Raw genomic sequence first — 24,986 nt, 5'->3', positions numbered from 1 at the left:
CGGCCTTGTCGCCGTCGGCCGGATTTGGTTGGCGCGTACTTTCCATCCCGCTGCAACTTACCAGGTCAGCAGGGGTTTCAACGCCACAACTGCAACACCCTTGCCGGGTGCACAGAATTGTGAGGATGGAGCTAACAAAACGGGTCGATGGAAAAGTTCCCTCGAGGCAGCTAATAAACGGTAAGTAGTGAACCCTGCTTTACTAGTTGCATAGAGCTAACATGATCATTAAAAGGCTTTAGCAATAATTTAGCTCCCATGAGAAGGCAAATTCGATCTGTCGTGTGATCAATTAGCATGTGGCGCGGGGGTCGTAATGCAAAAACACAGAAGAAACTTCCAGCATCTAAATGTAAGATAGCGCAAAGGAAATTTTTTATAATGTCATGGACTGGAGGCTCGTCGCCATCGCGTCGGTTATCAGTTGCCCAGACAAGTTTATTCCGTCTGAGCGTATGAGTAGTGTTATGGTTGATTAATCTAGGCGCGAGCGATCGAGCTGACCATGGTGAACCCAATGAAAATCAATTGGGCCTCCGGTCAGCTACCGGCAACTGTTCCACATGCGTCAGCTCGTTTTATGTTACCGACTGCGACGAACCCAAAAAGAACCAAGTAACGATATGTTATTTTTAGCACATTAAAATGTTTTGATACGCGATCGTGTTCGGTCGCAACTACGCGTTGCTATGTTTTGTTCCCATTAATACGTCACCAAACCGCGGGGGGGAACTGAAGAAGCTCGCAGTTTTTGAAGCGATGTTGGTTTGGATTGGTCAAGGTCCGAAGGAAACCGGAGGGTGGAATGATTTCGCGACCGAACAACCCGTAGGCAAAGAACCGTTACCATGCAGCCCATTTAGCACTTTCGTTTGTGGAACACGAACAATTTACGTTTTGGCGGGAACCATTTTGCGAACTGCAAACTTCCTTTTTACAAAAAATAAGTCAAACAGAGTTTGCTGATCAGTATTTTCATTAAGCATCATGTTTTTATTATGACTTTTACGCTTCAAAAGGTAACGTAGTTTCATTAGCCTTTCGTCTTAGAATGTATCGTATTTCGATAAAAAAAAAGACAATCATAACCCATAGTTTGAGGTGACAATGTGGTAATGGAATGTTCACGCGATTGCTCTTCCCTTTCTTTCACTTTCCTCGAGCAATGTTTCAAGGTGAAAGTTGAGACGTAACCATCGTCAACGTTACCGTTATGCTTTATAACGGTTTTGTTGGTAAAACTACTAACAAAAGGGTGCTGTATTAAACCTAACGGATGTGATCGACTTCACATGCACCTTTGGAGCCTCAAATACAATCATATCATCATGTTGCAAAAGATCAACTACCCTAGATTTGACCGCTGGTTTGACCGACGGCTACGTGACCACGATAGCGTTTCTGGCACAGGATAAGGCGACAGGTTATGCGAATCTTGCTGACTACCGTTTCGGCGAGGTTTAATGTTTCATGCGTGAAGCATTGAGGCCCGTTGGTTGGAGCATATTGCCAAATTGGAAATATCTTCGGAGAACGTGATCGCTGAAGCGTGTTCACTTGGCCTCGGTTGAGGACAACGACCAGTGCAGGATGACCCTCTGAGGAAGGTGACAAGGGAACTACTCATTCCATAAGGTGGTAATTTGATGAGACACAACTACCTTGTACATAGCGAGTACTGTGATTCAAAACTGCAATACTATCGAAATGAAAGTTTGATTACATTATGAAACCTACCAATTTCGTCCCGGTTTCATACTCTTGTTTGCTTACATGTCCGCTATCTTTATCGTTGCAAAATTTTGTTATCTAGTCCCCAAAGCCTCCCGCCGGATTTCGATGCAACAACCATGGTCGGAAAGATTTTATCAAACACGGTCCTATCGCGGCAGCACCTGACTCCGGAAATTGCGCTGCACCTCATAACTCCCCAGTGCGACATCTATCATCGTCCGGTTGGCGCCGGCGAAACCGATACCAATGCCTTCCCCTTTCCTATGGATCCTTTTTGGGGATTTTACTGGCCTGGAGGTCAGGCGCTTACGAGGTTAGCTAATAGACGGCGGGAAAACACATAATTATATTCGAATGGAATGTAAACTAGCGTCGCGTTACAGGTTTATTCTTGACACAGAATCTCTTTTCCGAGGGAAGTCGGTGTTGGATGTTGGCTGTGGGTGTGGAGCCTCTAGTATCGCTGCAAAAATGGTAGGAGCTTGCTCGGTCACTGCAAACGACATCGATCAAGGTAGGTCATTTGTTGACTCAATATAATATTTGTTTTATAATATGTTTCACCTGTTTTGCAGTCGCTTTACAGGCCACACTGCTAAACGCAAAAGTGAATGGTATAGTGGACAATGCAGATGAACTGGACGTACGAAGTGATAATCTTATCGGCAATGGCGCCTCGGCGACACGTTATGATATTGTGTTAATAGGAGACCTGTTTTATGATACGGAGATAGCAGCGGTTCTACATCCATGGATACAACGTTTGGCACGTGCTGGCAAAAAGGTGATAATGTTCATGAATGGGTAATAGTTGCACAGAGGACTAATTTGCTTTGTTTTAACAGATTTATATTGGCGATCCTGGAAGGCACGGAATTACTGACACCGGCGTACTGAACAACATGATTTTGCATGCTCGGTATGAGCTCCCGGACAATGTGTGTCTTGAAAATAATGGATTTTCTCATGCTAATGTGTGGCAGTACCAGTTATCTACGGAAGAAAAAGATTAGAGGTGGGTGGTAGACATTTTTAACGCCCTTGTTATCCCCATTTTATGGTGCTATTTTAAAAACATGTGTTTTACACATAAATTTAACATTGGCACATTTAACATTGATTAGCCATTTAAATTATGTTGCTATTCCTAGTATCTCACTATTTTTCAAATCAGCTGACTTTGCCGCAGCCACTTTGCGCTCAAAGTACGCAGCCATAGATAAACTGCTCATCTGTCATATTTGTGAGTCACAAACTAGTCATTGCGAGCTTCAATCCCATGGATTCGAATCTTTCGAATCCGTCTAGGGATCGAATCTTCGAATCTTCCGAATCCCGATTCTGCCAACACTAGACACACAGCTACTTTCAGAAGCGATTTCATCATCCTTTTTGCTGCGCTTGGTTTCTACTTTATTGTGCGCTACCACCGGATAGGAAAATCGTAATAACACGTGCCAATATCAATCGTTTCTCGTGAAGAAAGTGTCCCTCCGGTAGTGCGTCGCAAAGTGCAACAACAATGGTGGTAGAAACCGCGTGGAAGCGCCAGCAATCGATACTCGTCTGATCGTCGTCGTCATCGACCTTGAAAAGTGTATGTGCAAGAAACTCCTTAGCCGTTCTTGAAGAAAACAGACCAACAGCTCAACATAGCCACGGGAGTGATTACTGTAATAGCACCTTCGCAGTTCGAAGCAATAGCAAAATGTGCAATATGTTAACTCTGGTGCAGAAAAGCGAGCAAGTGGAAACTACTACTTACGAAATCCGCACGTCGCACGGGTTTACGTCATATCTGACGGCGCTTATCAGTCGCTAGATGGGACCACGGTGAAGCAGTCGTAGCGGTATATTTGTGGCAGTTCCGGGTCGTCGCTGCACGGCAACGAACGAACGAACAAATTTACGCGCACTAGCTTCCCTCCCCGAAACCGAAGAAAAACGCAGGAGAGTCCGCGGAGTGTACGAAGCAATAGGCAGCGAACGGCATCACATTCACCTCCTCCAATAGTGAAACTCCGGAGCGGACGTATGGAAGGAACCAGTAATTGTTGCAAACATCGCGCCGGGAAAGATATTGTTGCTCGGTTGCTATCCGCGTTGTACATAATGTATATATTCTGTATTGCTTTCAACCACCCTTTCTGTCCTACGCCTGTCGTGTCGTAAGTCTAAAGAAGTAAACACGCCTCGTTTAGTTACTTGTTTCCCGCAACGAGAAGTCTGCAGGAAAGTCACACCTTCCGGATCAGGAGATCTGGAACCAGCAGGACACAGCAGTAGAGCACGATTTCACAAAGTGTTCAAATCGTGTCTGACTACTTACGGAACATCCGTCTAAAGGTAGCAATAATATTAATTACTGATAGCGTGGGAACGCTGCTGAAAAGAAGACAACCGAGAGCATTATCGGTTCGAGAAGACACATACTTGTACCAACCACTCGTCAGCAGTTGCCATGGCATCCTCACTGAAGAACCACAAAACGGCCGCCGTTGCTGCAGCAGCCACAGCTGGTGCCGCCGGTACCGGAAAAGGAAACTTTGGATGGTTGGCACACGTGAAGTACGAACATCTGATGGCCGGCGTATCTGGAGGTGTTACTTCCACTTTGCTGCTGCACCCGCTCGATCTTATTAAGATTCGGTTCGCGGTCAACGATGGTCGTACAGCATCGGTTCCACAGTACCGGGGACTCACCAGCGCTTTCCTGACAATTTTCCGCCAGGAAGGCTTTCGAGGATTGTACAAAGGAGTCACGCCGAACATGTGGGGCTCTGGCAGCGCCTGGGGATTCTATTTTATGTTGTAAGTGTTAAGATTTATTCTCAACAAATTCCAATCTGTCTGATAACATTTTTACTTTTAGCTACAATACGATTAAAACTTATATTCAGGATGGAAATACGGCCCAACCACTAGGACCGACTTTGCATATGCTGGCCGCAGCCGAAGCTGGCGTTCTGACGCTTGCCATGACGAACCCGATCTGGGTGGTAAAGACAAGGCTGTGTCTGCAATGCAATGAACGTGTCACGGCCGGAACTGGCACCGGTTACGCCGGTATGGTAGATGGCCTGACGAAGATCTACCGCACGGAAGGAATCCGTGGGCTTTATCGGGTAAGAATGAAAATTGCGGAAATTGCGAAGGAGAATGTAAAACAATGCTCTTGTTATGGCAGGGTTTCGTCCCGGGAATGTTTGGTGTGTCGCACGGAGCGCTGCAGTTCATGACATACGAAGAAATGAAGAACAAGTACAACCAGCACCGCAAGCGACCGATCGACTCTAAACTGGTAACATACCTCCCTGTCACATATCGCAATGGACGGGAGTTCCATGGTCCATTTCATGCTGCTAACCCCTGTTTGCTTTCCCTTTCTTTTTATGGCTGACCTCCTGATCGTATGGGAAATCGTACAAACTACCGTAGACAACCTCCGAGTATCTAACGTTTGCAGCCATTTCGAAGCTGATTGCGGCCGCCGGTACCTACCCGTACCAGGTTATTCGGGCTCGCCTGCAGGATCAAAACCATAGCTACAAAGGCACCTGGGACTGCGTTAAGCTAACTTGGAGGTACGAACGGGTGTCGGGGTTCTATAAAGGTCTCTGGCCGTATCTAGTGCACGTAACGCCCAACATTTGCCTGGTGATGTTGATCTATGAGAAATTTACGAACCACTAAGAGGCATAGCCGGCCATCTTTTCTCCATCCATATGCTGCCCCGACACCACGATGTTTGGTCAGAAAGAAATTTCCAACTCCATTCCTGCCCAAGACAGGGCTTTTCTCATCCCTTCTGCCTGTCCTTGTTTCCAAAACCACCCGGCTGTATATTGTTAAGTGAAGTGAGTGAGACATTCAGAATTCCACCGTCATTGGATAAAAGTGCGTATTTGTGCAAAAAAGCACGTCATTTATAAGTATCTCCTGTGTCTGCTCTTGTGTAGTCTTCTCGATGTAAACAAGCGAAAGCAGCGCAGCTCAGTTCATCAGTAATTATTATTATGTTATAGCCATTACGATTGTTGTTGCGAATTATGCTATTATTGCAAAAAGTAGTTGATGTTTAAAGATCCTCGTAAAGTCTCTGAAATATTGAATGCCTGACCAAACTATATTGAATATACTGCAGAGCTCCCCTGCAAGGTTTAATTCTTAAGCATATGTTCTTTGCAATGCATGTACATCTGTCGACCTGCTAAGTATTTGCTCGTGCTCCTCATTATCTTATGCGCAGTACTGGCGAAGCTAATTTCGGTAAGCACTCTTCGCCAAGTGTTAATGGACAAAGGTGCGATTTTGATTGTCATTCCTAGTTATCTTATCTGTTTCTATTCTTCGTTTCTGCATCTTCGAGATAGAGTTATGGAGCAGTGCTCTTGAAGTAAAAAAAAAGCCATTTTCAACAGATGAGGCGCTCAACATTCATAGTAATGATAAATTGATTTTAAAGCAGAACCGAGTAAAAGGCAAGATTTGTTTTCTTACATGTGAAACAAAATCAATTGAATGTATCTCATTTGAGTAAATATGTAATGGATGAAATCCACGAGCCCCGTATGAAAACACCGTTAAATCAACTACACAACTGAATGGCAATGTGGAAAATGCAGCAAATGCCGTTAGCCACGTTAAAAAGGACAATTAAAAACAACCAATGTGAACATAAACATAACTGGGGAATAAAAACAACAGCAGATTAAGAGATTAACCGGAGACGCAGAATCTCCAATCTTCCTTGAACGTATTTTGCCCCCGCTGCAGGCCTCCCTCCGATCATGACATGCGCTCGGCTGCTGGAGGCATGAATTTCCTACCCAGGGGTCAGTTATCAGTAGTTTGTCGGGTTGGTCCCAATCGTTGGAGATTTCGTTGCCAAGTGTCTCGAAATGGAGCGAGTAACAGAAAAAAAATGTAACAACATAAAAAAATCTTGCATGGTCGAAGCTGTACGTGATGTTCAAATTACGCAGCTAAAAGATTTAATCAAAAAAACACAATAATAGCACCTCTTTCTCGCAAGACCACATGCTCTTACTTAAAACTAAGGTACCAGACAAAATGCGTTAAAAGCACTAATCAATTTGCAGCAATCGAAACAAAATTAAAGGTATAGTTTTTGAGGCGTAATGCATATAAAAAGCTAAAAGATATAATTACAAAACATCAAGGAAAATCAGGCATACAAATGAAAGGGAAAATATCTTTCGTTAATAAGAACGAAGGCATAACTTCTTTAGACTTACTTTACGCCCTAAGATTTATTTAAGATCAATACTCTATCTTTGTTCTACTTCCTCCCTTCCGCGTGTCTCTTTTTCATTATATTTTATATTCTCTCCTCATACTTATTGTGAACGAGTTTAATGATTTCAAATCGAGTAGAAGAAAAAAAGGTAAAAACCAAACTCTTAAAACAAATAAAACTATAAAAAACGGTATAAAATGCTTACGAGCAAAAAAAAAATCAACGTATGACCAAAAAAACAGAAAAATCTATGAAAAGTAATGTTTTCTTTCTTTCTGATCTTTTTCTCCATCTCAGATATGAGTCGTGGCGTGGATTCTATAAAGGTCTCGGTCCGAACCTGACCCGGGTCGTCCCTGCGACGATGGTTACGTTCTTAACGTACGAAAAAGTATCACAGTATCTGTTGGATAGAAGTAAAGCTAAGAGCAAGCATTAACAATGCACTCTCTCCTGCACTGGCAAAACGGATACAGAGTCTTAGTCTAAGCTCACAGTTTGCCCCCCCCTTAAACCATGCCGTAAATTATCCGGCTGGTCCCTTACTGGTCCCTTACTGGTCTTATAACATAACCAAATAATAGCTTTACGGAACACGAACAATAATCACAGCATAATTGTTATAGTATAAGCTTATAGTTCCTTTAATCAAATATTGATTTCCGTAGCAACGTAGAGCATATAATTCGCTTCTCTAGATGTTTATCAAAAACAAAATTGATTGTTTCTTACTGATAGAGAGATTAATTTCTCTTTATCATCATGTTGAAGGACTTCGTGAGTACATTCACCGATCATCGAAAAAGCCGTTAAAGAACATTTTTGTTAGGAGAATTTTCATTGGACATTCCTAGAATTGATTCAATTCATGGTTCGTCCAAGTACAGTTTAACAATTTCCAGTTTAATATCCTAAGAAACCAATTGCGTGGGTGAGCTACGAACGACTATGGATGACTCATCAGCAACTTCTCGCACAATAGCAAAAGCCGTTGGAAAAATAGATTCTTGTTTAAGAAAACGTAGCTCATGGACCGATTATGTTCTCCTCCCGCGCGTCCTAAAGCCGAAGTGATATCACAATAAGTTCCTGGAAGTTTGTACAAGTAATCCCCAGCAGCAAGTGCCGTAAAGCCAATGCTTTTTGGAACGTTCAGGTGAGATTTACAACAAATTAAATTCCATCAATATACATAACGATCACGTGGTCAATATGCCTGTCAATTGATTCATTGAGTTCTATTGCTTACATTCGGATCCTTTATCATGCGGTGTGACACCACGATATTTTCAAAATCAGCGAATGCGCACTAGCCACGGTTGTGTCATCAGTTGCGAATGCATACATGACACCTGATGGAAAAAAGATTTGTGATAAAATTACAAATCTTTCAGTATGACATTTTTTTTATAAAACATACAATGTCTGCTAGTTGAGGCAAGATAATTGAAGAACAAATCAGACTTGTGCATTTTTAATTATCAAGTGTTGTGTTTTTCGTTCCGCACTGTAGTAGGACATGCCATCGCTACCGCATCGTTCAGACTGGAGGTGAAATCAAAACATGGTATACCCCCCATGGGGGAGCAGTCGTCAAGCCGTGGAATGGAACGCAACGGGGGAATAACGACGGTGAACCGATTGCAGCACTTCAACATTACAACCGATCGATGGGGGATATTTGAGAAGGGATTCTACGCTAGTTAGCAGCCGTATCGGTGTGAATGACAACCCCAAAACTAGTCCGATTTTCGTCCATCCAGTTACTACCTCTCTGCTGGCAGAGAATTCATTGGTACTCGGATTCCGTGTAGGTTGCAACTCACGACGTGGACATTTGGTGCGCAAAGTTCGCGAAAAGCAGACACGTCCACGTCGAAATGGTAGCACCGGATGGATTGCATTACGCCAATGGAAATAAGGTAAGTGTTAAGTACTACTATCCGTGTAATTAGTCGCCCAAGGTGAACAAGTGTAAAAAAAACCCCCATAGCTGTGTATTGGCAAGTACCGGCAAAACGTCTAGCGGATCCTCGTGAGACGTGAGAAACGGAAAACCATGAGCTACGCTGCATGGTGAGTGTTACTATGGTTACGGCAATAACGTTACCGAATCCATCTATAGGATTTCAAATGTGGTGGAACAAAATAACCTGGCCTTTTGCAGTATGTTTGAAAAAAAAAAGGCTTAAAGACGAACGCAGGGAGAACATTCTTCCCTGAAGTCAAGGTACACCAGCAAAGGCAACAAGGAGAAACATAGATAAGATAATGTCGGCCACAGCTCGGAGCGAGCCCTTTGCGTCAACGGCAACGCGAACGGTAGTTTATTATCAGCTGAACTGTTACTTTCACTTTCACCAGGAAAGTTTGCTATTCTCTTGCCCTGTTCTCTTCTTTCCAATGCTTTTATTTTTAGGTCGGTAGATTTAGTCAAGGTTTATTTCCACGCTGGTGGGTGCTGGTGGGTGATCCTGAAACGACATACGTTGTATTTTTGTAAGAATGGCCAAGCATTTTCTGTGGTGGAGCGGAGGGGTAAAAGATGTACAGGATGAGTTGGTAATGTTTTCGAGACTGTTCTTGATCCTTGGTTTGTGAGACGATGACTCAAAGCTGGTCACGAATACCATCACCGGCGACATGCGCCATCGTTCCAAAAAACATCTTAATCTCTTATCAATCGCTGGCCAGACGCGAAGCAGTGTGTGCGCAGCGTTGTACACCGGAACGGACGCGGGCACTTGTAATGCCCGTAATAGAAACAGCACCACACAGCGTGGATGATAGTGTGTCCGCTGTGTGCAACCGAATGTGAACTCCGGGCACGTTGTTGATTCGTTACTCATTTCGCTAGTGTTCGTTTACAGTGTGGTGTCGTGGCTGCCCGGTGTTTGGTTTTTAATATACACGGGGTGCATTGCGAACACAATTTGCTGAACGTTTGGTCGAGAACACAAATCTTGTAATTTCCTATCAATAAACGGTGCCCGCGTAGTGTTAACACCTCATTCCGGAATCGTCAACGGGCTGAAGGACGCCGCCTCACATACCTGATCAAAGGTCTTGGAAGCCCATCAACTTTTACTTCAGTCCCAGCATTTGGAGGAGCACAAGTAGCCGAATTTACTGGTGTGTAAGTGGTGTGCGTTAAAAACAACGCCAACTTCGCAGGTGAACCTGTCGAAAGGTGATACGCTGGTTCGCTATGTAATGTTCACATCTAAGTATCCTTTGGGTCGTTAATCTTGATTTTCGTGATGAGAATTTGTTTGAAATCGTGCAAGCCGTTGCAACGAGGATCGAAATGAACATTTTGTCCATGCACAAAGGATGCTGGACCATTGGCGCCGACATCGCGTAAATATACGAGCCAAGAAGAAACGCTTATCTATGAAAACAAACATAGGCAAAGGCGTACACAGAACCCTTTGATAGCGTATGCATGCACTCGGCACGAATGCAAAGCCGCTCCAGCCAAACAGCATCTTAGTGACTCAAATGGCGTGACTCTGAGCTTTTTCTAGAGGATTACTAACCTCCGTCTCGGTCCGTCGGTACGGGCGGGTGAGCCCTTTTTCGCCATCGGCGGTTAGTTGTTAGCGATGGTTACGACCGTCATCACGGCGGTGGCTGCTGCAAGACGCCATACAAACTGCTCGGAAGATAGTGGCGAAGACGAAGGTACTCGTCCGAAGGTATCCGGAGGTCGTGGTTCATCCTTCCGACGGTTACGTCGACGATCGTCTCGTTTGCGAATGCTCCTTCCATCACTCGGTGGTGGAGCTAACGGTACCGCGCCAAAACCAACCAATACGCCGACGGTGGAAAAGGTATACTTTAAGCTACATCCTTTCGTTTCGTGTGTTTATGTGGCGAAAGTAGATAATATCTTAGTGAAGTGTTTCAAGCGGATCCTCGTTAGTAAAAACCGTATCTAATTGTGATTTGATTCTGTGATAATTTTTTGTGTGAAAAGTGACATTTATCACCCTTATGTGAAAAGTAATTATTTGAATCCGGGATGAACCATACAGTTATATATAAATTGAATTGTTTATGGTAACTATTCATAATTCTATTCAAGTAGAGCGAGTGCTGTATACTCTATCACCGGTTGTTGTTAGCTGTGTTGTTTGACTCACCCTTCGGTTGTCCAAACAAACATGGGCAAGATAAAAATATAACGAACACGAACGTCCGTTGTCTCGAGCATTTTGTCGTGATTTCACGCTTAGTCCACGGACAGCAAACTGTGTGGCACAATCAGAGTGACTTATTATAATGTTTATTCTAGCATTGGCTCAATGGACGCTCCCAAGAACATCCGCAGAAGAGCAGTCACGTGTCGTGGCCCCATGGATAGAAATACCTTTTAGGCATATTATTATTGCCAAGAACCTATTGTATCGCTAATCTAGGTGAAAAACGCCCTGCGTAAAATGCATCCAGGCATATTGAATATGAAACCGTAGCCCCATTGCATATGAATCCAAAAAATTGTCGTGTTCAACGGCCCCAGCGGATTATTCGAAAGCGAGGAGCGTTTTCGAAACATTGTACATTTTTTACCAATGGAATTAACGATTTTGCGTAATCAATATTCGGTTCTCATCACGTTTTTTGTTTACTGCAAGTCCTTATCTCAGTTGCCGGAAACTAAACGAATGAATCCAAGGTTCCAAAACCTTGAGTTAACGGAGACCAATTAAAACCGATTGAATTAATCTTGCTGAACAATCTTGGAGGACGAAAATAAAAAAGTTGGCCTCAGACAATTTTTTAACGTCATTTAATTTTCCTCTTTTTCACCCACTCTTTTCTCGCTTTGGCAAGATGCTGATTCGAAACTAATCACACTGAAAGACTCGTCGATCGGAAAAAAGGTGGAAAATAAAACAACTTCCCAACATCCCAATGACCGCTTGAAGGATGAGGTTAGAGCCGAAAGATTAAGATGATGTTAATGACGCGGCCGAGAGTGTATCATAGGAGGTCTTATTTATTTGCTTTGGTGACAAAAAACGACAACTTTTGCGCTATGCCTGATAAGCTATGATGGACCTTTCTGATCTCGTTGCATGCCAATGATGCTTGGTTGTTGTCCGAGTTCCTTTTGATGAAATGTTGTCGAGAGATGTCGAGAATACATCAAGCTGACGGAGACATCATTGGCTTCTTCTTAATCCAAGGCACACTTTCCCGATTAATCTAGAAGTAATGTACCGGTGGGCTTCCTATTAGTAGGAAACGCTTTTCCAATGTTGTTAGGAAACGCTTTTCCAACGTTAATGAAGGTATCATTACTCGGAATAGGGAAGTCCTGCCAGAGCCAGGAAGCTAGACAAAACAGAGCGCACCATCGAGGGCTATTTCGTTTCCTCGTATCACCGATAGCCTCATTATTTGGTGGGTTATTGGAACAACAACATACCCACACGACGCCGCAAAGCAGACGAAGTTCAGCCCTTCTGAGGCTTCTCTTGCTAAGGGCCGCGCAAATGGGATACTCCGGTCAAGAAACGGCTTACAACTTCACAGGAAAAGCCGTTCACGGCCGACAAACGATTTTCACTGTGCCGTGAGGTGTAAGATAGAGAGCGAAAACGAGAGCGCTGAAGTTATGGCCTAGTCTGGGTGGATTCCTACAAATACATTCCCAACACCGTGGGGGCGACTTCCACTGCCTTGCATGTTTCTCCACCTTGCGGTAAGAAAACCTGCTTCAATTGACTTTAGATATAATTACCGTCGGGATATAGAATTACAGTCACATTTTTGTTTATAATGCGCCGTTTGTGTACTGGAGCGTGCAAAGGCGACGATGCAATTGCCATCCAAAGACATATTCCGCAAAGTAGTCTGGGAAAGACTCAAACAAGGAAGAATGTTATTCCTGATTGACACAAAAAATGTCTGCTCTATGTTTAAATATACTTTTTACTGCATCCAAGTATGTTTTACTAATCGCTGAAAGCAGGTCTTGTGCAATTCTAGAAGTGTCCATCGTGACTCAAATTATACATAATGTCAATGCATCATCAGTTCGATCATTTGAGAAGATTGCTCTTCGCCACGGTTGAAAGGAAGGTCAGATTCATTGCTCATGTTGCCTACCATGGCCGACCGTTCCATCAACCGAATCCTCCCTCCATCCACAAGCTTCACCAATCCGGCGAGCCCTATCTATCCCAATCATCCCGAGCTCCAAGGGAAGGTTTCATCAACAGTTCGGAATTTTGCCGGAAAGCTTTAGCTATCAGATTTTTTGTCAACACACCGTTGCAAGGTCCTTTTTTTGTGCTCGGCTTGGCTCCCGTTCGAGCTCAGTGAGCTCAGCGGGGTCCGGACAAAACATGGCAACATTCCTTAGATCGGGGCCGACTGATAGGGCAGGACGACGGCGTAGCCACCGACCGAATCCCCGACAATCGTACGGGCCAATAGTGAACGCCTCCTCCTGATAATGCCAAGCAGCCGATTAAGATGAGCCCGAGCGTCCACCACCACCACCGCCACCGCCGCCGCCGACCGACATCAGCTAGCGGTGGCGATGTCGTAACGTTCCAGAATATGGGCAAGAAGTCCGCATCGGTGGATTTGCAGCACCGCGAGGAGGGAACACGGTCCGTGTTGGCGATCCGGTCGAGTTAGTCTTGTCGTGCGATCGGGCGGAAGCTGAAGCTAAGAAGAGAGCAGCTAATAAGAGTACCCTCACCGTGGTCGAGAACCGCAAAACAGCAAAAGGGCCTGCAACATCGCTCGAAAATCGCGCGGAACCAAGTTAGGTTGAGGCTGGCCGTCTACGCGGTGGGGTGTCAGGCACGAACGAGGAAGGAGCGTATCCAAGGTGGTGGTGACGCGAAACCCGATACTCCTGCTGACTCCCGGAAGGGCGGCGCAAAAAGTGACGACGCGTACTGGCACGGAACGGAAGGAAAACAACAGTTCTAAGCGGGGGGCGGCAACCTGTTCTCCGAAGCCGAAGCGGAACGGAACGACAAAACGCGTATCAACTGTGCAGCACCTGTCGTTCGCGCATCTTTCGCTTTCGTTAGTGTAGGATTTTGGTTTTAGACGACCGCTTGGTGGTGGAGCGCTGGTCGCGATAAGTTCGCTTCTCCGTAAGCTCTAATCGAATTACAGCTCGACCGCTCGAGATCGCCCTGTGAGCGAGTGTGTTGCCATCGTTAGTCGTCGTACAGGACTTCGTGAGTCCTTTTCGGGGCGTTCCGTAGTGCTCGGGAACGATGGAAAAATCTCGCGCAGCTCAACTAGGACGCGGCGAGTCCGAGGACAGCCCGGTGGAGTTTGTTGTGGTCGACTCGGACGTGTCGGTATCGGACGCGGGTCTCGCCAGCCCGGAGAAGAAGCCGAAAAAGAAGCGTGGGCTGTCGTTCAAGAAACTCCGCAGCAATGCGCAAAAGCTGATCCCGCGCCGCGGTAAGAAGGATGCATCGTCCTCGCAGGCCAGCTCCGAGACTACCTCGACGATGGGGGATTCGGGCGTGGTCGTGGATGAGATTTCAGCCAGCCCTTCACCTCCACCAACGCCAGTCGCATCGCCAACGCCTACCACGGAGTCGTTTGACATGACCCTTAAGTCGACCGAAAGTCTTCCGGCGATCAAGGAGGATCCGATCCGTGAAGCGGCCCTGACGGCGGGCACACGCTCGGACGAAGACGCGCTTGGAGAGGGCAAGGACAAGCAGCAACGCCAGAAGAAGGCACGTAAACCGAGCCGAGCGGCCAGTTTTATGAAGAAGCTGGCCGGTCGCTCGAAGTCGTCCAAGGTCGCCCCGAATCCGGCGGCCACTGCGGCTGGTGACGGGGATGAGGTTTCCTCCGGCACGCTCGAAACACCGCTCAGCATAAAACGACAAACACCCGAAGGGGCCATGCTGAGTGCTTCCGAGACGGAACTGTACCCGGGTGAGGGAGGCGGCGTGGACGGCACGTCGGTTGACCCTCCGTCACCGGTGATGGTACGCCAGCTAGAGTCCGAACCGAGGCCGCTGAGGGCCAAACGAACCGACCTGAAAATCACGCTCACACGGAATACCCAGGAGACGACGTTCGATGTGGACGAGGACGAGGGCAGTGAGAACGACTTCAGCAATGGTAAGGCTTCTTCCGGTTTTTAGTTACAGACTTCGGTGGTTGTCGATTGGTTGCTACAAACACCACTGAAACACAGGCACCACCAACCAACTGATGATGTCGATGATAATTCCCACCCCGTAGGTCGCGTTCCTCGTCGTCGTGTTGGTGGTGGTGACGCTGAGACGAGCTTCCAGGAGCTGTTGCCCGACCCGATGCCGATCGGCTCCTCAAAACCAATTAGTGTCGTTCGTTCGGCGCAACTGGCAACATCGACGACGACAACGACGATCGGCGCCGCACTGTTGTCGCCGAGGGAAGGAATCGAACCGAATCGGCCACAGTCGATCGGAGACGACGTTCGCACACAGCAGCAGCCACTGTCCACCGTCGATGCGCGCCTGTCCAGTCTGCTGAGCGGGGACTACATCGCGGAGATTAACAAGTTTTCCATCGAGAACATTTCGAACGGTGGAACAGCAGGAGCCTTATCGGCACCGCAGCCACCGCAGCCAACGCCCCGCGGATCGCTGTCGATTCGGGAAAAGTTCTTCCAGCCGCCGGCACCCCTGACCCTCCCTGATTCGCCACCATCATCGCCATCATCGCCACCGTCGTCGGTTGCGGTCGACGAGGCAATAGACAGTTTTATGAGGAAGGCGAAGGGAGCGAACGCGGCACGGTCGAAAGCGGGCAACAAGAGTCCGACAGTGGTGACACCGCCGCCCCCCGTCACCGAAGGTGAGGATCCCCCCGGAACGCTTCCGAAGGCAGCTTCGACGGTCCGCACGCAGGAAGCGGCCAAGCCGTACCAGCTCGGCAATAGCCTCAAGAATCCGAACAATTCTGGCTTTAAATCGATCGAGCCACAGCCACAACCGAAAGTGGAAGTGAACGTCAGTGAGGAACCAGAACCACGGCCGAACACGGACAAGGAGGAGGCAGCGAAACAGAGCAAGAACGACCAAGAGGAAAATCCAGTGACGACGACGGAACCGGAATCGGCGACGATTGTGTTCGATATCGGAACCCAGGTACGCCCCGACAGGACCTCCACTATTCTTAAGCCCGGTACGAGCTCAACCACGCTCGCCGTTCCTTCAATTTCGGGCACGTACGCTTCACTCGGAAGCGGCACGCGATCGCTAGACGAGCTCGCCGGTGGTGGTGGTGGTGGTGGTGGAACCGGTAGTGCGTCTTTCGACGACGATAACAGTCAGGCCAACAACACGACCAGCGAGGGCTCGCTGCGACGCATAGCGTACGTCGAACAGACGACGTTCTACACGCCGGAAGAGGAAGAGCTGCTCACCGGCAAACCTCTCCGGTCGTCCTCGTCGCTGCTATCGAGCGCGCTCCTCGAGTCCGGCGACTACTCGGAACTCGAGTCGGAGGACTATCTCGAGGGCAGCAAAATGTCCCCGCACGGTGACCTGCTACTCGAGAGGTCAGGGGCCGTCGACCCATCGGTAAGTCGTTGGCCCCATGCGTGTGTTTAGGAGTGTGCGTGTGTGTATGTGTGTCTGTGTAATCGATCCCCACAAAATGAGTATCACCATTCGGCGGGGAGGCACATTCAGATCGATGGAAACTGGTCCGACACCAAAAGATCAGCGAAGTCGGTCGTAACACCAACAGTTTAGGCACATGGAAACGAAACCGAAGAAGAAGAACAAAGCAAAGGTGCTTTAATGCGTGAAAATGAGCAGTGGGAAAAATCACATACCTGTCGTGTTCGTGTGAATATCCTAAGGCTTCTTATAACTGGTTCAGTTTTGAAAGCCCTCGCAAAGGTGCAAAGTGAATGGAAGCATCTTGTGGTTTCGGTTTGAGAAACCTATCAATCTTTAGGTCGTTTGAATTAGGCCAACTGAATTGTTCCTACAGGGATCTAAGCACTCTCCTGCATGGCTTCATCGCCATCGCAACAAACCGACGGTCTCACTCCATTATTCTTACACAGTCTTGCCATCAACGTTGGCGATGAAATTGCTGTGCAAATGTCATAAAGTGCATTCTGGGCAGCGCAGGTATCAACGTGATAGTATAAATGTTGCACAGCACGGCTCGTAAATTACCGTTATCAAAATCTTGCTATCAGAAGAAGCTGTGTGTGACATTAAACCCCCCCCCCCACCATCATACTTTTAGCAACATTGTCCACCAGACATTCGTCGCTGTTCGCCACTGCCAAAAGTGCAATGCGACTGGAAGATTTTATTTATTTATTCACAGTAGATATGCCATAAGGTGGGTGGTGGGTACGACGAAGTGGGGTTTTAGTGGATAACCCAACATTTTCGAAGCGGGGACTTTTTTCTCTGAACCTGCTCTGACTGTCCGAAAATATTCCGGCAATTTTCTTCTTGTACTCCGACAGGCAAACATGGCAACGGGACAGACCGAGAAGCGTGAACATCTTTACAAAATCCTCGTCATCGGAGAGCTTGGTACCGGCAAGACGTCATTCATCAAACGCTATGTGCATCAGTTCTTTAGCCAAAACTATCGTGCCACGATCGGGGTAGACTTTGCGCTGAAAGTGCTCAACTGGGATCAGAACACGATCATTCGGCTGCAGCTGTGGGACATAGCTGGTAGGACAACGCACCGTTGGTATATGGTTTACGTTATTATAATCTATGCTTATTTCTTTTTTAGGTCAGGAACGATTCGGTAACATGACTCGGGTGTACTATAAGGAAGCGGTCGGTGCGTTTATCGTGTTCGACGTAACGCGCAGTGCCACATTCGATGCCGTGATCAAGTGGAAACAGGATCTAGACTCAAAAGTGCAACTTCCTGATGGGAAACCGATTCCGTGCATCCTCTTAGCGAACAAGGTGATCGTAACTTCCTGCCAGCGTAGCCTCGTTTGCTAGTAACATTGTTTAAAATGGAAATCATCGTTTCCTTTTGCATTTCAGAGCGATCAACAAAAACAAGGAATCGTGACAACGCCCGCCAAACTGGACGAGTACGTGAAGGAACACGGTTTTGCCGGCTGGTTCGAAACCTCCGCTAAAGAGAACGTCAACATCGAAGAAGCTGCCAAAGCGTTAGTTAATAAGGTAAAGTGGAAGGATAAAGGAGAAACGTAGACATAATGTGAGCCCAAAACCTCTAATACACCCATTCCGTTTCCGGCAATCCACAGATCCTGATGAATGACAAACTGTTAAACACCGGTGAGGTCATCGATTCGGAGCGGTTCGCGCTGGCCGGAGGAAAGGCGGATATGACCCAGAAGAAATCCTGCGCCTGCTGACCACTCTCCCGTTCGCGCAGCACAATCCAATGCACCATCCGGCTCGCCCTCGTACATGTGTATATGCGTTTCTGTTTCATGTGTTTCTGTGTGCGTGTTTGTGTACGTTAGTTTGACCTGTGTGGATGAGTCATCGCTTGCGATGGCTTACGTTTCTTTGTTTTACTTTTAATTGTTTTACTATTTTTATACCACCCCCTCTTTCCCTCAGATCGGTACTCTGTTTTTGTTTTTCTGTTTCTCTTTTAATCACAAGTAACATAACATTATGCGAACTATAATTATATCACAATAAGTTTAACTAACTAAAGTTGTACTCTCCCAATCGCTATCGTTTCTGTTATTACTATTAATATACTGTTTTAACAATGAACTCTTTCAATTGTAACAAATTTACCCTAACGCTCTTTGTTTGGTTTTTTTTTTACTTTGTGGTTGGGATGATTCGAACATAGAAAAGGACATTACCAAGCTACGTATAGTTTACTACTTAAAACACTTAAGCGCTACCGGTCCAAATAATGTTGAAACCACACTCATCGATAAAAAAAGGGACGGGCCACCCGTTTAAATGATAAAAAAAGAAATTTATCGTTCACCGACGATACTGTTACTGTTAGCATAAAAAAACTAAATATCAAAAACCGTACCGGCGATAAGGTTTGAGCTTTTAGACTGCTCTCCGATTAAGGCTTTTTGCCAGAAATAAAGCAACGATTCTTTTACAGTCACATGTTGCTGAGTGTGTTAGCTGAGGGAATGTCGCGTTAATTTGTAATAGTACCAGCGAAGCGATAACACAAGGCTTTTAAAACCTGCTTGGAGCTGATTTGGTAGGAAAGTGTTTTTGACTACGATCACTAGTTTTTGACAAAGATCTGAAACATGATGAGATTGTTAATGTTGAAGCTATTTATAGATCACGGCATTTACCTAACATCATCGGTCAAAAACTTCGAAACAGATCAATTAGTCACGTCAACAAGAGCAAAAGACAATTAATGAAAAATATAAACTAACAGCCTTAAATATAACTCAACTAATGGTGTGGGAGAGGGTAGGGAAGAAACCGATTTATTTGGAAAGAATTGCAACTTTGTAGGGTCAAGCACACGAACTCTAGGAGGAATGCAGAATATCGATTATTTCAATATTTATAGTAAGGTAATTACTTTCAAGTTTCACCCTTTTCAATCATTTATTCGTTTGTAGCAACGATTGTTCAACTCTTAACTGGAACAGGTCCATGCATCGACGCTTCCGTTGCGCGCCAGACCAGCTGTCGGGGAACGTGCCATTTCCGAGCCGAGCGCTGTTTTGGCGCGCCCGGGGTATGGAAACGACCGACCGAAGCAGCTGGTAAGTCATAATTTGATTCCTAATAAAATGGGGATACTCTTTCGTGGTGGTCTGCTTTGCACTATAATATAACATTTATCGAACCATGTGTGTTGTTAATATTCTCTAACAGCAATTAGCAGTTTCATCGCAGCTCTCTTTTTCCCTACAGTTATCCGAATGTGCCCTTTTTGCCTGTACGATCCTGTAGCAATTTTCCCAATGTTGCATACAAAATTAGAATATTCTTCTCCCCCCCATAATCCGGACGGGTTTAGACGATCGTTTCCGGGAAAATGGATGTTAATGTTGTTAAACATAAATACTCATCCGGGTGAATTCGAAGGCATTTGATCTGATGGGTGCGGGTGTGTTTTCGTGCGTGTGCAAGGTTAACATCAAAGATATAGGAACACCGTACTTATTCCTGTCGGAAGGAAGGAAGGAAGAAAGGAAGGAAGGAGATGTAAAAATGGCTCAAAACGGTAGCAAACGATGACTGATGATGGTGGGGTGTTTTTTTTCCTCTTTTCTCGTTATTACTGCTGTTTTGTGGTTGATTTTGGGCACGCGTTTAGGCCCGCCTTCCTTTTCCGCCCTCCCTTCGAATCTTCGTACCGATCTGCCTCGATCGACGTGTTTCAGTTTTAACAACTATAGCACAGTTTAACGTACAATTAATCCATCGGGAACGGTGCCCACAGACCTGGCAGGCAAGCAATCCGCCAAACCCAACAAAGGAGCAGGAGAATGCGGCGAGAAAAATCAATTAGCTGCCGATCGAGGCAGCCTCCGCCTCAGCCTCCTTCGATGAAGATGAGCCGAACCTATGGCAACGGCACGATAGTTACCCCCTCCCGAAAGAGTGTGGAATGAGGCACACAGCATAAATGCAAAACACCGACCTGTACGGCATCAGGTGAAATGGAAAAGCTGCCCTCCCCCCCCCCACCACATAACACACATGTAACACGTATATGCCGTAAAGTTTCGGAGTGGTTAAAAACGACGTTGCCTGCACCTAAATGCTGGCTATAAAGCCAAGTCAAAAGGGTACCACAAACACTACACACGCGCGTCGATTGGTGCCGGGCGGAAAACTAGAGGAAAACCTACCGGCGAGCGAGTGGCCCTAAATTATACGCCTTTTTTACACGCTAATTCGAGGCGAATGTTTAATGATAATAATCGATGGCCGATTTGTTGTGGGGTGCGGCCCCGGGAGTCCAGTGTGTTTCTAATTGCATTATAACGACTTCATTCGACAGTTGGTCACGGATTATCCGAACCGCTCGGCCCCCGGAGTCGGGTCGGGTGTGCGAGTGAGTGGAGCAGGCAAATGAGCGACGATCGTCACCTGATTTCGCGTTGGGTCGGGCGATCTTCTGCAAACAAATAGGTTGCACAGGAGAGAAAAGAAAGATGAAAACAAGGCCACGACGCTCTTGCCTTCAGACAATACGGAAAGGATCATGGAATGGCCAAGATGGGTGTTCATCGTCGGTGTTAAAATTCATCATTGCTGCAATATGTTTCGTCTGGAAAAAGGGCACGTGCTTCGATTTGAACAGCTCGGTGGATTCAATAACAGTAAGACAGACAGAGCAGAGGGTGAGAGCTGAAAAATGGCCAACCGTAAGGCGATCGAAACCGGCGCGGCGTAACACTAGAAATTGCCAGGAAATGGATTGCGGATGTACAGCGGAAGAATTTGTTTAAACAAAACTAAACTCCCCCGCGCGCACGAGAGCGCGTTGGAATGCCAAACAAAAGAAAACAAAGGAAAAACACTTACCTAGCCGAAATATCGACATAATGCTTTATGCTATCCATCAATTATCCGTTGAAATATTCGTTGCGCCTTTTCGTACTTCTTACTTTGCGCACACACACACACACACAAAACCACCCGAACGCGGGAGGTAGGGTTTTCTTCGCCAAAGAAAAGCTTTCCAATCGTCGGGAAAAACAGCTTCTTTCGGCGAGCACTTCATCTTCGTCCTCCTCCGGCAACCCAAATCCACCTGTTGTAGAGTTTTTTTTCCTCGCCCCCGCTGCTGTTCCATAAAACGGCCTTTAAGCTCTGCTCTGTTGCCTTTGAATTTTCCGAAGCTCAAATGCTTTTCGGGTTTTTTATGTGTGCGATGATGATGGAATCACAATATGCCGGTGTTCCGGTACTCATGACTCGGTAAACTACAGGAATAATTGATTTTCGAATTGAATGTTGTTACCAATTGCGATGTAACTATTTCGATCCGATTACGACTGTTAGGTAAAAGGTTTCCAAATGGATCTCCCACATTCGAGGAGTGGCGCGTGAGTAAGTGGTAAAAATCGATTACCTACATCGAATGCACGAGTTGATAGTAACGTCAAAAGGGCGACCACAATGTACGGCGGGTATATTATACGATCGTGGAAATTTATTCGATCAGTAGAATCCAGCCTTACGAACGAACCTCCTGAGCAGAACGTACGCTAGTAAGTGGACCAGCACGATCTGTACCGCCATGACGAGATAGTTCAGCTCGAGTGCCTCGTACGACGTGGCATATCCGGCATCCTCCAGGACGGCTATCCCGGTGGGCAGGCAGGTGACCGTTTCGTTACCTCTCCGCTGGTCGGAGTCGCACGGTATCGAACCGATCGACAGCCAGTAGTAGACAGAGACTCCTTCGCTGGCGAAGAAGAAACACGACAGATACTTGAGCATCGGGAACGCGTTCACGTTCAGGTACAGGCCACCAAGCAGCATGAACGCCAGGAACACGATGTTGCTGATCTCGATGGCCATATTCGTCGAGCCGGAGGTGCACGAGAGGAGATACCCTACAGGGAAAAAATGAGGAGCGGTGTCAATGCCGAATGCCGAATGCCGAATTCGTAAAACACAGTTCCTACCGTAGGCCATGGCGAGGACACTCGCTGCTCCGGTGACGAGCGACATAGAGCAGTACGTAAGGAAGTCGGTGGTGAAGCCGACGGACGCGTAGATTACACCGATGAAGAGAAATGACTCGAAAAAGGCTCGCGGGATGCTGTAGAGGACTTTGTGCGCGTAGTATACCGACAGGTTGTACGTCTTCTCGCCGATCTCGCGCCGAATGAGGGGCATTTCGGCCGGAAACGTGTAGAAAACGCCGTAGCTGGTCGTGTAGACGAGTTCGCTGATCATCAGAAATAGCGCCCCTCGGATATCCTGGATGGAAGTCTGCGTGAGAGGGCGCACTTCGTAATACAGGGATGCAATCACGACACTCGTAAACTGTTGGTTATCGAAAGGAAAGGGCTAGAGGCTACCTCGAATTAACAATCCGCACAGATTGGAACGTACCATGAATATAGCTGTCACCGTGAGGTACTCTCTGAAGTTCCGAATACTAGTGAGGGCCGTTCGATGGAGTAGTATGGTCAGCTGGCGTGCACGACAGACACGATGCTTATCGTTGGTCAACTTCTGGATAATCATCGCCTGATGATACCGCGTCGTAAGGCACTTGCGGGCGATATTTTCCCGGCACGCCTTACGGATCGTTTCGTGGCGATGGATGGCTTCCTCGGCTTCGCTAGCCGGCGAAACGCTTGCCCCGGGGCTGACTAGTTGAAAGTAGTAGTCCGCGGGATTCCCCGTCACTGGGAGTACCTTTCCAATGCTGCTCCCCAAAAAGAACCGAATGTTCAGTTTTAGTTAACTCCACCACGGGGAATAGAATACTTACGAATTAAAAAACACTACTCGATCGGCGGTGGGACCCTGATAGAGCACGGATCCACCGTCCTGCATCAGGATGACGTCGCTGAAGCGCTGGAACACCTGCGATGGTGGATCGTGGATCGTACAGACGACCGCTCGACGTCCATTTTCCACCAGCGATTGGAGCGTTTTCATTACCGATGCCGCATTGTAGCTGTCGAGACCGGTGGTCGGCTCGTCACAGAACAAAATCTGCGGCTCGGTCAGGAGCTCGCCGGCCAGATTTACCTTCTTCCGCTCACCCCCCGACAGATGCGCGATGCGCGTGCTCAGACAACCCTGCAGACCGAGCTCGTTTGCAATGCGCATCGCCCCAACGTAGCCGACGTTTTTCAGCTTCGCCTGCATCATTAAGACAAGCAAAGATACGGAAGGGGAGGAACGGTGACGAGTTAGAGAGCGAATGATGGTCCTTCCTCAAGCCGACGCTTGTTGTGTATGTTTTTTGTTTGCCTAGTCCGCGAGAGATAACTCCGCGACGAGCAGAGACCTACCGCAAAACTTAGATGCTCGGCGACCGTGAGGGATTTTAGCGCGATGTCGTACTGCGGCACGAACCCGGTCAGCTGCTTCATCTGCGTCCTGGTCACATACAGCCCGTTGATAAGGACCTTACCGTGCACGGTGGTAGCGCCCGTTATGCGCATCGAAATGGCGGCCAGCAGGGTCGTCTTACCCGCACCACTTGATGGTGGAGAAGAGTGAGGAGGAAATTAGATAGATTAATGCCGGTAGTAACACCCTACTGAGGACTCGGAAGACTACTAACCTTGGTCCCATAATGGCTACCAAATTGTCCGATCTAACAGCACCGTTTGCTGTAAGAGACGGAAGAGAGAAATAGGTACTCGAGTCGAAGTGGACAGAAGCTGGCTTTGATTTCGTACCGTTTCGAAGGATGACAGTTTCCTTTCGCTGTTGATGTCCCGGTCTTCCGGTCCATTCCGTTTGGCTAGAGTTTCCCGTGGGGCGCACACTAACGGTCAAGTTTTTCCATTCCAATAGAACTGCACTGCGAAGCTGAGTATCCATGGTGGAAGGCGGGATCAAGATGCAATTATCACAGGGAGGACTAAAAACAAGGCTTCAAACCATCACACCCGAGGGACGCTTCCGGTAGCCAGTGAATCACTGCTCGTTGTATCCGAGTGTTGACCGTGACAAATTGCACTTGAATCGATTAATCAACGATAGGCGATCGATGAGGCACGCACGCGATCGTAGCCTGCTGGAAACTGTCGTATTGCTTCGCGACGTCTAGAAGCCACGGCGCACGAGAGAGGTCTTGAATCCGATCGTCCATCCATCGGGAGACAGCTCTCGTCGGCTATCAGCGCTGATAACGAGTCGTACATACGGCCGTTGTGGTCATATAACCGTACTGGACCGCCTTCCTACATTCCTTCGGAGCTCGCGGTACGATTCCAGCTAATGATTGCACGCCAACATACTCTGCTCCCTTTCCCACCGGCCACTTTCTTTTTCCTCTCGCTCGGGAGACCGTTTTGTTGTCCGGGAATCGCGGGACC

At 47.1% G+C, this 24,986-nt stretch overlaps 4 protein-coding genes across 7 annotated transcripts; 3 read left to right on the top strand and 1 right to left on the bottom strand.

Annotated features, from left to right (window-relative positions):
* The first annotated feature begins 1,821 nt into the window (after positions 1-1,821).
* LOC131294816 (electron transfer flavoprotein beta subunit lysine methyltransferase-like) lies at positions 1,822-2,747 on the top strand. The gene is made up of 4 exons (XM_058322861.1): positions 1,822-2,047; positions 2,118-2,248; positions 2,310-2,518; positions 2,580-2,747. The coding sequence occupies exons 1-4, from the start codon at positions 1,851-1,853 to the stop codon at positions 2,745-2,747; spliced, it is 705 nt and encodes a 234-aa protein (XP_058178844.1). The 5' UTR covers positions 1,822-1,850.
* Positions 2,748-3,116: 369 nt separating this feature from the next.
* Positions 3,117-8,018, top strand: LOC131282438 (mitochondrial folate transporter/carrier). The gene is made up of 5 exons (XM_058311908.1): positions 3,117-4,545; positions 4,607-4,859; positions 4,922-5,035; positions 5,173-5,318; positions 7,292-8,018. The coding sequence occupies exons 1-5, from the start codon at positions 4,196-4,198 to the stop codon at positions 7,431-7,433; spliced, it is 1,005 nt and encodes a 334-aa protein (XP_058167891.1). The 5' UTR covers positions 3,117-4,195; the 3' UTR covers positions 7,434-8,018.
* Positions 8,019-8,525: 507 nt separating this feature from the next.
* Positions 8,526-18,745, top strand: LOC131293404 (ras-related protein Rab-32). Of its 4 annotated transcripts, XM_058321486.1 has the most exons (6): positions 14,245-15,137; positions 15,339-16,563; positions 17,475-17,691; positions 17,756-17,937; positions 18,022-18,165; positions 18,252-18,745. In XM_058321486.1, the coding sequence occupies exons 1-6, from the start codon at positions 14,245-14,247 to the stop codon at positions 18,360-18,362; spliced, it is 2,772 nt and encodes a 923-aa protein (XP_058177469.1). In that variant the 3' UTR covers positions 18,363-18,745. The 4 variants fall into 4 exon arrangements, with proteins under 4 accessions (XP_058177476.1, XP_058177481.1, XP_058177489.1 ...); XM_058321493.1 differs by lacking the exons at positions 14,245-15,137; positions 15,339-16,563 and adding an exon at positions 8,526-8,916; XM_058321498.1 differs by lacking the exons at positions 14,245-15,137; positions 15,339-16,563 and adding an exon at positions 9,708-10,126.
* Positions 18,746-22,134: 3,389 nt separating this feature from the next.
* Positions 22,135-24,489, bottom strand: LOC131294814 (protein brown). The gene is made up of 7 exons (XM_058322860.1): positions 24,345-24,489; positions 24,227-24,275; positions 23,952-24,141; positions 23,423-23,799; positions 23,038-23,356; positions 22,605-22,968; positions 22,135-22,532 (listed from the first exon to the last, which is right to left on the bottom strand). Exons 1-7 carry the CDS (start codon positions 24,487-24,489, stop codon positions 22,135-22,137), a joined length of 1,842 nt encoding a protein of 613 aa, XP_058178843.1.
* Positions 24,490-24,986: the final 497 nt, after the last annotated feature.

This window comes from Anopheles ziemanni, chromosome 2 (genome assembly GCF_943734765.1).
Source record: "Anopheles ziemanni chromosome 2, idAnoZiCoDA_A2_x.2, whole genome shotgun sequence".
In the NCBI taxonomy this organism is placed as follows: Eukaryota; Metazoa; Arthropoda; class Insecta; order Diptera; family Culicidae; genus Anopheles; species Anopheles ziemanni.
The sequence above is the reverse complement of the archived record's forward strand: the minus strand, read 5'-3'. Positions and strand labels throughout refer to the sequence as shown.

What these genes read in the sequence shown, in the direction of transcription:
- LOC131294816 (XM_058322861.1), top strand. Translation starts at nt 1,851, where the DNA reads ATGGTCGGAAAGATTTTATCAAACACGGTCCTATCGCGGCAGCACCTG. An exon ending in GGAGGTCAGGCGCTTACGAG is followed by an intron (nt 2,048 to 2,117) that starts GTTAGCTAATAG and finishes GTCGCGTTACAG; the next exon opens with GTTTATTCTTGACACAGAAT. An exon ending in TGCAAACGACATCGATCAAG is followed by an intron (nt 2,249 to 2,309) that starts GTAGGTCATTTG and finishes CCTGTTTTGCAG; the next exon opens with TCGCTTTACAGGCCACACTG.
- LOC131282438 (XM_058311908.1), top strand. Translation starts at nt 4,196, where the DNA reads ATGGCATCCTCACTGAAGAACCACAAAACGGCCGCCGTTGCTGCAGCA. An exon ending in GACCGATCGACTCTAAACTG is followed by an intron (nt 5,036 to 5,172) that starts GTAACATACCTC and finishes AAACTACCGTAG; the next exon opens with ACAACCTCCGAGTATCTAAC. An exon ending in TGCGTTAAGCTAACTTGGAG is followed by an intron (nt 5,319 to 7,291) that starts GTACGAACGGGT and finishes TCTCCATCTCAG; the next exon opens with ATATGAGTCGTGGCGTGGAT.
- LOC131293404 (XM_058321486.1), top strand. Translation starts at nt 14,245, where the DNA reads ATGGAAAAATCTCGCGCAGCTCAACTAGGACGCGGCGAGTCCGAGGAC. An exon ending in GCAGCTGTGGGACATAGCTG is followed by an intron (nt 17,692 to 17,755) that starts GTAGGACAACGC and finishes TTTCTTTTTTAG; the next exon opens with GTCAGGAACGATTCGGTAAC. An exon ending in CCAAAGCGTTAGTTAATAAG is followed by an intron (nt 18,166 to 18,251) that starts GTAAAGTGGAAG and finishes GGCAATCCACAG; the next exon opens with ATCCTGATGAATGACAAACT.
- LOC131294814 (XM_058322860.1), bottom strand. Translation starts at nt 24,489, where the DNA reads ATGGATACTCAGCTTCGCAGTGCAGTTCTATTGGAATGGAAAAACTTG. An exon ending in GTAGCCATTATGGGACCAAG is followed by an intron (nt 24,142 to 24,226) that starts GTTAGTAGTCTT and finishes TCCACCATCAAG; the next exon opens with TGGTGCGGGTAAGACGACCC. An exon ending in CGAGTAGTGTTTTTTAATTC is followed by an intron (nt 23,357 to 23,422) that starts GTAAGTATTCTA and finishes TTTGGGGAGCAG; the next exon opens with CATTGGAAAGGTACTCCCAG.